Genomic DNA, 12,834 nt, shown 5'->3' on the forward strand with positions numbered 1-12,834 from the left:
ATTCCTCAGTCCCTAAAAAATTATCTGAATTATCACTTCTGAAAAACTGCAATGACTTTATGGTGTATATATGTGTGTGTGTGTGTGTGTGGAAAGTAGCAAGTCTTTTCAAGTCAAAAGGGTCAAGTCCAAGTGAAGTCACGAGTTACTGATGTTAAAGTCCAAGTCGAGTTGCAAGTCTCTTTACATTTTGTCAAGTCGAGTTTAAAGTCATCAAATTCATGACTCGAGTCTGACTCGAGTCCAAGTCATGTGACTCGAGTCCACACCTCTGCTCTCTGTACAGTGGTCAAGTCCCAACTAGGGATGAGTTGGTATTAAATATTCATGCTACCATTATTGTGCCCATAAATATGATTGTAAATGTTATTAACACAACCATCATGAAAGGCCCCAACTGACCGGCAGGCTCATTCCTTGCTGTGAGGTGACAGTGCTAACTACCACACCACCTGCTGCCCTGGTGAAATTCATTTGTTGAATTTTAGTGTGCAGAATCTTTTGGTTTCTCAAGCCAAAGTTTATGATTCAGCTCACCCCTCTTTTAAAGAAGGAAACAATGTGAAAAGGTTCACTTGTAGTGATGAGGCTACTGTCTATCACCCAAGTCTGTAGCTCCCTTCTGCTTTACAGAGCAGTAAAGTTGCAGGCTGGGCAGCAAAACAGTGAGCTGAAACTCGTTACAAGAGATCATTGTTTAGCTGCCCAGCCTGCAACTTCACTGTTTTGGTTCAGTCTTTCATAGTGTTGTTTTCAGCCTCAGCAGGCAGCTGTTTTCAGCGGAAAAACTTTAAGAACCCACTGCACACTACATGCTCAGCAATAAGCCTGGTTCTGTGGTCATGTTGTTTTTCCGCCTCTGTTTAACTAATAGAACACCAGCTTCCTTTTGGTTAATCAAAATAAAAACTGCTAAGGCACAAGTGTGGCTTTGTTCCTGATGCCCTCTGAAAACATTGATAATTACAGTAATGATGGTGATAACACTTGTTTGAGGAATTGTCGCTATCAATATATTTGACCACTGTACTAATACCAGTATTACGGCACATCTCTAGTCCAACACAATCCTTGCTAGACTGGCATCAAACCCTGTCTACTTCTTGTACTTCGTTGTCTTTCATGCTTCCATCCTCCATCCACTATGTCCCAGCTCATCCTGGCGGCTGTACTTCCATCTGAATAGCAAAATTGTATCAGATACACACTGATAAAGAAAGCAACGTGACCCAAATGCTTTATTCATCATCCCCGACCCGGCTTAGCAGAAGGCAAAAACAAACAAACTTGACTGCCACATTTAATCAAATGCAGCCACACTGATGGTCCCTTCTCACACTCAAGGGCACCTCTGCAGTGGAACTCGCTGGAGAATTTGTTTTGATGAGGGACACCTTTCTGAGTAATGAGGTCAATCATATTACCTCAAAAAACAAACAAACTATAAGATCTATTTTGGAACGCAGGCATGGCGATAAGGCTAACCTTGTTATTTCAAGAGTGCACACAGCGCAGTCACAGAACAATCCAGATTAAAAAGTGATGAATATTCAGGTGGAGTTCGACCAGTCTGCAAGAGTTGACAGCTAATGAGAAGTCGCCATCAGCAGATACAGTAGAGCTCCAAACCAGCATCCTATTCAGAATCCACCTTAATATTCTCAGTCCGTCTCACTTTGTTCGCAGAGGCTCTGCAGTGAAATGTAAATGGAGAAGATAAGATTTTCAGTGTCATTCCACTTTTCTAAAGAGCTTTGTATGTGATCCCCTTCCTCCAGTGACAACAGCAGAGGCTGCATCTCGTTGAACTAACCACTTATCACAAACTGCAAACCCTCCAGACATTATAGTCGATCAGGAGACTGTACAAGGTGGTTGGTTGACTTTGTCCAGGACTAAAGTGAATGGAGATTAGCGGCTGAAAGTCACATTTTGACCCTTCGTGGCCACAATTCCTTCAATTGCATTTCAATTTACAGGAAGGATATTTTACTCTGACCAGACTAATCCGCATGTCTGCATCACCCCGATACAAAACGCTCCCAAAGAAAAGGGGAAACGGCAAAGATTCTATTTCCTAGAATTAAACGCCATTCTATTTTTAATGTGCACTTTCTATGTGGCTTATTTATTACTTTAACGTGTACATTTTTTTATATTTGTCAAATGACAGAATGTGACACTGTTATTCTTTCAAAGCTAAATCCTCCTCCATACTCGTGCCCTTGATGAGTTAGAACAGAAACAGAATTATTTTCACTGATGTAGTCTGAATGAAAAAGACTTCAGAGTGACTCAAAAAGATAAGGGCTCTTTCTGGGCACTTCCAAAGATACCCACACCCTGATTGTTCTGGGAAACTCAAAGAGTTCTCATCTAGGGTTTGAGCTGCTGCCAGATGAGGATGGCTATATTACATCTCTATCTATTTCCCACAGCATTTGAGCAATTTTTCACAGGCAAGATTAATGGCTTGTTCAGTTGCAGACAATTTAAAGTTGCGTGGAGGACCTCTCTATGGAATTCGCAGAGATTATGAGTTCTATTTGCTGAGGAAATGAACAGTTTGTCCAAATGCCATTAGTCAGCCTTTACTGTGTTCTCTCTTTCAAGCTGTGGCTTTCTGAGGGTATTATTATTTGAATTTGAAGTTCTTTAATATTTGAATTTTGCCTACTACAAAATTGGACTTCACAACCCTTTTCATCTCCAGGGATTTTAATTTATTTTTATTTTCCCACCACAACCATGCCATTTCAATTGGTATACTATATTCATCTGTCATGCACCACAGCAACAGGAAAGAGAATATTAAAAATGCTTAAATGTTGCGACCAGAAGCGCACCCAAGAAGACGGACTCAAATGCTCAACGCGAGGCAAACACATGGTAAAAAGGTGCAGTTTATTGTTGTATCAGAACAACAAAGACACGGCACCACAGCTCGACACAAGGCACAAGACAATCTGGCACAGGACAGGGGTAAACGCAGACTGTATATACACCAGGGAGGGGAGCACAGGTGGAAACAATAAAGGTGGGGCAGACAATCACAGGAGCGGGAAACACACAAGGGCAGGAAGTCAAGGGTCCTGAAATGAGACGGAGAAGTTGAATGCCAAAATAAAACAGGAAATACACACTGGTAGTGACTGGCATGCATGCTCCCTTCTCGCAGATTTAAGCATCCTTGATAAAAGGTATTATGGAGTGACAGGTGAAGATCCCTCTTTGAACTTGTCGGCGTTTTTTCTATCCATGTGTGTCTTGTGTCTATTGTACAATTTCTAATCATTATGCAGCCATGACTGTCATATATGCTTTGACAGTTCTGGTTATTGTCCTCATGGGTTATAGGCTGTCGTCTTTGTCCTGTAAATTCCAAAATACAACAGAAATTCATCTTTTTCTTGTATCCTTTCTTCTATTTTTAGATCGAAATGTTAGAGCACAAATACGGTGGCCACCTCATCTCCCGCCGTGCTGCCTGCAAGATCCAGACTGCCTTCCGCCAGTACCAGCTCAGCAAGAACTTCGAGAAGATCCGCAATTCGCTGCTGGAGAGTCGTCTTCCTCGACGCATCTCCTTGCGCAAGGTCCGTGTGCAAAACACGGAAGGTTTGTCTGCTGAGCGGGCCCTGGCAGAAGGCTGCAACTTGGCAGGCATCCCATTGGTGCGCTCACCGTCTCTGCCTGCCACAGTTGGTGGCACCCTGACCGACCTGGAAGACTCATTCACTGAACAGGTCCAGTCACTGGCAAAGTCCATAGATGATGCACTCAGTAACTGGAGCCTGAAGACCATGTGCTCACTGCAAGAGGGCAGCACTTATCAGTTCAGTGCCGACTCATTCAGTGCAGCAGCAGCAGGAGGAGGAGGAGTAGGAGTAGGAGGTGGAGGTAGAGGTGGAGGAGAAGGAGAAGGAGGTGGTGTAGGAGTGTCAACGATTCCTCAAGGCCCGGTGGACCCAAGTGACCTGTCGAGAAGTGCAAGTAAGCTGATGATGGCATTCCGAGATGTGACAGTGCAGATCGACAGCCAGAACTTCCGCGTTTCATCCTCAGTTATGGAATCATCTGCTTCTGTCACCCTCGGCAGCTGCGCCCAACAAGGACCTTCCACCACTTTCACGACATCTTCCGCATCAACAAACTCAACTCCAACCGTTGTTGCTCCTGGCCCCTTACAAGAACCCTCTCCTCCTCCTGCAGAGGTCCCAGCTGAACCCATAGACCCCCCACCGCCCCCACAAGAACCCCCACCCCCTCCAGAATCAGAGGTAGAAGGAGAGGAGCAGGATGTTGAATTCCCTGCTCCTCCTCCAAGTGAAGAAGAGCTTGGGGAGGATGTGCAACCTCCCCTAACCCCTCTGGACAAGATGGCTGCCCCTCAAAGCCCAGAGGAGACAGTGGTGTTGGCGCCACCGCCCATGGAACCCATTCATGCCCCTCCACCACAGGAGGCTGTACTGCTGGGGAGCTTGCCCGCGGTAGAACCCTTGGAGGTGAAGAGATGTGGCTCAGAAACAGCAGACAACAGCTCAGAGCAGATGAGTAGCAGTAGCACATCAACTGAGGCACGCTCAACATCCGAAGCCTCGTCCAAGGAAGCACTGCAGGCCATGATCCTCAGTCTGCCACGCTACCACTGTGAGAACCCCGCCAGCTGTAAATCACCCACACTGTCAACTGACGTCATGCGAAAACGCCTCTACCGCATTGGCCTCAACCTCTTCAATGTGTGAGTAGCTTCTACATTTTCATTCTTTTATGTGTGATGATTCTAATTAGACGTTAAAATCCCATTGAGCTTTTGTATTATAACTTCTGAATCATTGCTGGTCGGTTAGCCATGATTAACTGCAGAGAAACAATCCTTTTTTTCTGGTGAATTATTTTTCTTAAGTATCTTTTAGAGGGGTAGAGCTACTCCTATCGTGCTCATACACACACTCAAGCACATATGATCAGATGTTAATGTCCAGTCAGGGAATTTCATGACATTGGCAATCATTGAAAAAGAAGAACTACAAGGTTGGTATAATGCTAATCATGGTCCAGTAATATGATTGTTCTTCTTGTAAGGTGTCAGATTCATTAGATCTGAGGTGCTTCTCTATTCTCAGAGAGGCAAATGAGACAAGGATAAAAAGAGAGGGTGGATTATTGAAACAGAGAAGTGTGGAGAGATAGAATTGTAAGAGGAAAGAATTAAAATCAGGGAAATGTGGTGTACCTAGTTGAGATTAGATAAAGTGATAGCATTATAGACATGGTGGCCAGACATGATGGAACTGACAGGCTCCAGGTATGCAGTTAACAATGATGAGAGCGGCAGATTTACCACACAATTATTTTATTGTAATTTTTGAAACAATGGATCGCTGATTGGTGAGGTAGACAAAATTAGGCTTCTCTTTTCTAGCTTTGCAGGCTGAACATCGGCTGACATCTGTCAACTGTTGCTGGTAGAACAGCTTTAGCTAGCTAGCTAACATTGGCCTCATGACTTGGTTGAAAACAGTCTCCAGGTGGCCTTTAAATGTTTCCAGCTGACTTGATGATATAGTTTCTGACATTTGTGTCAGGTATGATGTGCCAGTTTTAAAGTGCATCTTTCATGGCAAGAACCCAGGCATAAAACCTGTTTTGGGTAATTCTAGTATTCCTACCACTACCCAACACCCATCACATCTTCCTCTGCGGCTTCACAAATTGTCAGCAGAAGAAAAACATGTCTGTCATGAAAAGCTTGTTTGTGTTTGCTTGGATGTCGCTTTTCACTCATTGTGAATTCAGTTCCCCTTGCTGCCTGGTGAAGAGTGACAAAGTCAAAACCAGATAAGACCTTTCCCAAGACGCACTCCACGCAGGTGCAAAGGTGCAACGTGGTTTTATGGCAGCGAGAGATAGGAAGAAAAGGTGTTGCCATGGTGATAACAGTGCATGGGGCCGCACTGACTGAATCTGGTGTGTTGATTTGTTGAGAGAAACACTGAATCTTTGGTGAGATGTGTGTCAGACTCACTTAGTTTTGTTGTAGAAAATTGAAAGCTTGGTGAATTATGACCTTCAGCTAGTTATTATAATTTAAAAGAATTACATATTCAGAGAAGCACTGAAAAAACCTGCATAATGCATCTCATAAATATATTTTATCGTTGATTTCAGGAGTGAAATCTGATGTGGTTTACCCCTCAAAACAGTTTGAATTCTCCTTTTAGAAATGTTTGTAACCACACAACTCCTGAAAATTTGAAATGTGCTAAGCAGCCAACAGCACACTTGGAAGGAATCTCTTAATAGGGAGATTTACCATATGCTCTATTAGCTTCTCACCCAGAGCATACCCTGAAGGACCTAAACACCCCATGTATTCAAAGAAATAAACTGGACGCACTTGCATATATTACAAGTTGAGCTCAACGACTGATGGAGTAGCAGGGTACAATTAGTTGGAATGCAGGAGGGAGGAATTTAAAAAAAAAAAAATGGCAACGATCCATAAAGCCTAAAATTCTCATTAGTCATTCTGCTGTGAGTTGTGAATGTAATTAAAAGTTCCTTCAGCATTGTGTGAACCGCCACCTTGGGAACTGGAATGAAAAATTTGTTAACATTTCAATCCAAGTGTTTTTTTTCTTGTCCTTACCACCTCAAACATTTTAGTAGAAGCTCTCCTTGCTTTCCAAAATATCTTGCAGTTAAGCAAAATACACTGTGTTCCCATGGGTACAAAACCACTACAAGATTTTGTAACGATATTGCCCCAATTAAGCCACCTCATCCAAATTTAGAAAATTGGAGCTCATAAACATTATCGTTTTGTTCAGTGCCAAGCTCTGCAGTGCAGTAGAAGTGCACAATAAAGCCGATTAACTTTGACTCAATGCTGGAGCGTGACACTGGAAACAAGAAGAGAAGCAGCGAGTTCTGCAGTAACTGGATGGAAGATGCGGAGGGAATAATTAACAGGGGAAATGAACAAAATAGGAAAAGAAAAGAAAGTCTCATTAAAAGGCCTAAAAGAGAGCTGTGAAGTTGTCAAGTAAATTTGATTATGGTATATTAATCAAGTTTTAAAAGGAAAGGAGGGAGGTGGATTATATAGAAATCGCAAAAATAAAACATAATAATAATATAACATCAGGTATCAACAGATCTGTTTAGTAAATTCCCAGAAGAGCATAAAGAAAAAAGTGCAAGATTAAGTATAGATTCAAGTATAAGATTTATTCCCATGTGTACAAAAACAGTCCTGCACCCATGTTATGGGTGCAGGACTGAAAGGTGTATTGTAGTACAGTGGATAATTGAAGCGTCCCTGTTAATATCTTGAATAGCTATTTTCCTCACAGAGTTGAGTATTTTTTTAGTTGAATTCAGCCAGTTAAATGATGTGCAGCAATCATTTAACTATACTACTAGAAATTTACAAGGTGCACAGTGTGTTTTTGAGCATTGTCAATTATATATTAGGAGACTATTGCAGCCATTGTTTACATGGAAGTGAGTAATTCCTCTGACCCTATGATAATTATGAGGGGAGCAAAAGAGGTCAGGAAGATCTTCTGAAAGCCTTAACCACGTGTTTGTAACCACGTTATTGTAACCATGACAACAAAGATCCCCTAACCTTAACAAAATACTCACCCAAATCTTGATGTTTCCCTAACCTCAAAAATATACTTACTTTGCCATTTAATTCAGAGAATATCAAAGTTTGTGAACAGCTAAACAGCTAGAAACTAGAGTTAAAGTACTTAAAGGATAGATAGATGATAGAAACAGATACATGGTTTGGCAACTAAATCAGGTTCAAGTTCAGGTCAGGATTTAATCTCTTGTTTTAAACTACACCTAAACATTGAATTATTAAAATAGTTATTAGATATAAAGTGCAAAAGAGTAACTAATCCAGGGTATCACACTCTCTGCACATTATTTCTAAAGTAGCCTGTCTGTTTCTGCCCCATGCTACTTCCCATGCAGAGGAATTGCATAGTATTGCACTACTTTAATGAAATCTTAGTCTGACTTAATAGTCAGACTTAGCAAGTCTACCTACAAAGTCCCTGACAGTTATATATTGGACTCCGTATTTATTTTTCTCTGTACAATTAGTTTTTCAAACATGCCCACTGTGATGAAGTCAGTCTGAATGGCAGCTGGAGTGGCAGAGAAGGATTGGCTGCCGCATTATCTGTTTGACCAGATTTTCTTTGAAACACTCATCAGTTTTCTTTTAAAATGACATGCCTATAGAGGGAAAGTGTACACATTTGTAACGCTGTTTAACGAAAGCTAGCAGTTTGATTACAAGCTTCTGTGACTCGATAGGTCCATTTTCATAAAAACGACAAGTTTCATGGTCTTCCCCTGTCTATATGCACTCCCCTCGTCTCATTCGCCCGATCAAACACCTTAAAAGATAAGCTGACTTAATAAATTGGCTATGAGGGAAGAGAGAGATTGAGGAAGGGAAAGAAAAAAATAAAAAGGGAGAGAGAGAGGGCAATCAAGCTTGAGGCTTATTAGTTCCACCAGTTCATATCCTCCCTCTAATACCTGGGCTGTTGTATCCTTTGCATCTTAAACAGGGCTGTTTGCTTTTGGCTAAAACTTGGGTATTGCTTGATCATGCGGATAAAAAAGCATTCACATATACACACAGTTAGGTAATGTAATGTGTGAGAGGGTGTGTTTGTCTTGCAGCAGGTGGCCGATTCACTGCTTTAGCAGGAGAAGTTAGAAGGGCAGGGCAGAAAGTAAATTAAAGAGAGGGAAAGTTTCAGGTGTGTGTGTGTGTGTGTGTGTGTATACACCAGCCTGTGCAAGAATAAAAAGATAGAACAGTCAGTGATAGGAATAGAGTGCAAAAGCAAGAGAGAGAGAGTGAGATAGACACAAAAAGGTGGTGGTGGAGGGGCCACTTGATAAAGTTTCCACCTTGAGTGTGGATGGAATGACAATGACTCCATTATGGTGAGGGAAGAGTGTGTCAAGGACACCGCCACCACACAAGGGAGCTGCTAGCAAACCCTCAGCAGGGAACGGACAGGGAGAGAAGGGAGGACGTGAGCAGGTGTGACATTAATGACAGATTTCTCTTTTTGTATGCATGACTTTTCCATTTCATACTACTGGGTTCGACATATCCTTAATTCACTTTTCTCCCTCACGCATTCTAGTGTAGTGAAAGCATTGATTGGAGCGCCGTCAGAGCTGTATGAATTAAAGAAAAGGTTGCATAAGAAATGTATAAGTGATGGTGTAAGTGTGTGAAGAGAGTGGGAGAGAGAGAAAGACAGATCTGAATACATACGTATGTCAAGGGGGGCTAATTAACACAGTGGATCAGCAAAAGCCTGCCTGCTTTGCCTTGAGAGAGATAACCTCTAAAGGATAAAGGAGGAGGGAGCTCTAAAAAAAACTCAGTGTATGTATGGTTTGTGCATACACAAACATTGCCTGTATTAACATTCTGCCCTCGGTGCTAAATGACCCACCACATAATTACAAACTCTGAAATCCAGATGGCAAACTGAGGAGGCATTTCTGATGTCTCTTCTGCTGCTGACAGGCGGCACAAACAAAGATCTAGTTAGCCGGGTATTGGAAAAACTGTTTAGTTTGTTAAATGTATTGAGAAATTTCAAAGTAATGGAGAAATGGTTGAACTTCATAGTTAAACTGATTTAAAATTTGAAATAGTTAACAAAGTATAGGATCAATGGTGAAATAGCCAAAAGTAATGGCTAAATAGTTCAAATAAGTTATCATAAATGGTAACAAAAATAGTTAATAGATAAAAGTTATGGGTAACTAATGGAAATGTTTAGCTCCTGCCAGTAGTAGAAGTCCAAATGCTGATTTGCACCTAAGCAATAACAAAAGAAATTTTACGAGAATGTTATTGTATCAACATCCATCTTTAAAATAATTAAGTGTTAAAGAACATCTTCAAAATTCAAACAAACACATTTGGAACATGATGTGTTGATGTAGAGGTTCATCTGACAGGGCCCTGGATGCACATTGGACAAGAGAGGCTGGAAACCGCTGCTCTAAAACACAAAAAATGCTAACCTAAGGAAGAGAAAAGCAGCCATGTATTCTTTCATTTTCAGCAAAAGCGTAGTTGATGGACAAGATCAGCGTTTTACAACAGCAAGTGAACATCGGTGTAATGATTCAGGCTTTTAAAGCATTTATAGTCACACCGCACGATTATGTTCCCACTCAGCACCGGCGCTAACCGGCCATCAATCTATAACTGGTTAGTAATGAAAAAAGAAATGTGTGCATCTGGAGAAATAGGCAACATGCAGTGCTGACAGTTAAACGCTTGTAAAGGCCATAAAACACAGAACACTGTGCACAACTGAAATAGATCGAAAATAGAGGGCCAGTACTGTAAAAGTGGATAAGGTAGTGAGGGAAATATTTATTGATGAGTCCAAGGTGGAAAAACAGAGTGTGTGTGTGTGTGTGTGTGTGAGGGACAAAACTGTCCGGGCATGTAGCAGTTTATTTGCAAGTTGTCATGTTAGCATGACATGTTAGTCCTGTTTGGCTCAGTCTCTTGCACTCCCTCCCCTGTTTTGTGTGCATGCACGTCTGTGAGTTGTACTCCTGTTCTCCTTTCACACTTGAACCTCGTAACAAACCATTTTTCTGTCTTCAACCCACACTTGTGATTGTCTGATGTGGACAGTCTTGTTCTGCACCACTCACATAAATTTATCGTTCATCTCCCGCATCATTTCCTCCCTTTCCTTTCCCCGTCTTCATCCCTCCATCCACTTCTGTTTGCGAATAATAATCACCATGTGTGATCCATCTGTTGTTGGGCAAACATCAAATGAGTGATATCTGCCAAATTCATTTGGCGAGACATTACCTTCAGCTGAGAGGGTGAGCAAGAAGCTGAGAGTGTGCTGAGGCTGTCACAGCAGATGCTTTCATGCAGTCCTCCCTCTCTGTCCTCACATTCCCATTGCCGCACATCTGCTCTGTCTGGTCTTCTTCCAGCCTCCTCTTTCTATCCTGCCCTTTATCCTCCCCTCTCCCCTCCCCTCTGTCCCGCCCTCGCCTTACTAAACCCATTAGCTGTGGTACACACACACACACACACACACACACACACTGCTCTGTTATGTAAAGACTGTGGTTTAAACACTGTATAGAGACTGCAGAGGGATAGCAGCGGCCTCCCTAGAGCAACTATCCTCTGTGTCTAATAGGGTTATAAATAGTTATGATATTACTCCCTTGTTCATACATAAGTAACTTCTGCCATGCAGTCAGCTGAAAATGTATGACTTATGAAAGGATCATCGGAAAGGAGATGATTTTCAAAAACAATGATTCATGAAAACCATTGAGATGTTTAGACAATTTTCTGAGGATGTGAGCATGAAAGTACACCCCGTTATCCAGGTACACAGAGCTCCAATTATACAATTCACACATAGACACATGTAATCCCATGTGAGCTCTAAAGGGTCCTGCTAATGGTTATGCTTTAGCTTGCTGAATGGCCTCATATGCCCTCATATGTCAGTCGATCAGCTATGCAAGGAGCTAAACACACTTCAGATAAAGGCTGAAGACAACATATACATATATGCATTTACAATGCAGTAAACATACAGATGAGTCCTCAAATAAAAGAATAAAATACAAAAACTAGTTATTAACCATTGTTACACAGCTTTGTAGAAGTCTCGATTCTGATTGGTCTATTACGGTCTCACAGCACTAGACGAGAAAATCATTTTAAAATCTATAAAATTGTTTTTAGGCAGTATTTTGTGCCAAGTTGTGGATTTATTTAGTATGAAGTTTGTTTAATAAGCAGGATAATATACATCAGATGGAGGTCATTATTGCAAAATAAAGCCTTACAGGGTAATGGGGGACTAAATCATTGTGAACATTACCGCTTATTTATTTGGAATGCTGTCGCAAACGTTAGCCTCAGGCAGCTAAAAATAATAATAATAATAATAATAGTAATAATAATAATGGCTAAATCCAATGTGTAAATCCAGATCACGAAACAGCTACAAGGGCGTTAGAGGAATAGCTAGAAGATGCTTGTAAATATTCATGTATAAAAATGTCCATTAAGATGTTATCGAACTGAGCCATTAGTAGCTGCTTCTAGCAGCAGAATGTCACTAACTCAGTTATATCAGGAGCTTTGTGCGAGGGCTAATTGTTCTGGTATGACCAGTAGCTTGTGGTAGCTAATGTTAGAGTTTGAATGTAATATTCATTATTTCAAAGGTTACCCGGCCTTGCTTTAAAGCAAGCCAATAGTCTTGGTACAACAGCTAATGTGGCTTCAGGTGACTATTGCTGAATGCTAAGTGCATTAGCACTAGACTGCACTGTGCAGTAGCACTAGACTCATTGATGTCAGTTACACAGATAATCCATATAAAATGAGCTAATATTGGCCATCACTAGCTGGTTGTACCAAACCATGTAAGCTGATGCAGCTAAACCCCAACATGAATCTTTTCTTTGTGTCTGTAAGAGAAATGTTATTTCCCCCTTTCAAAATGTCTAACTTTGAGTTTGAGTTTTTTTTACATTGATATACAATCATCCAGGCAGCTGTTGGTGTTTAGTAATGTTGGCATGCTGTTAAAACCAACTCGGAGAGACATAGCAAAGTTAATCCATCACAGTTAACAGTTTGTCACTAAATACAAACAAAAGTCAAACTTTGACATGAGCTTATCTTAAACCTGTCCCAACAATGTTTACTTGAGAGTGCCTCCAAGTTGTGCATATAAGCTGGGATTTAAAGTTGCATCCCAG

The 12,834-nt window shown here is 41.4% G+C and overlaps 1 protein-coding gene across 1 annotated transcript in view; it reads left to right on the plus strand.

The window, feature by feature from the left end:
* The window catches only part of iqsec3a (IQ motif and Sec7 domain ArfGEF 3a), a 91,187-nt gene that overhangs the window by 53,450 nt on the left and 24,903 nt on the right, over nucleotides 1-12,834 (plus strand). The window contains exon 4 of the mRNA XM_070853506.1: nucleotides 3,435-4,741. Within this exon, the coding sequence (XP_070709607.1) occupies nucleotides 3,435-4,741 (1,307 nt within the window). The remainder of the gene's footprint in view (nucleotides 1-3,434; nucleotides 4,742-12,834) is intronic.

Source organism: Pempheris klunzingeri, chromosome 22 (assembly GCF_042242105.1).
Source record: "Pempheris klunzingeri isolate RE-2024b chromosome 22, fPemKlu1.hap1, whole genome shotgun sequence".
In the NCBI taxonomy this organism is placed as follows: domain Eukaryota; kingdom Metazoa; phylum Chordata; class Actinopteri; order Acropomatiformes; family Pempheridae; genus Pempheris; species Pempheris klunzingeri.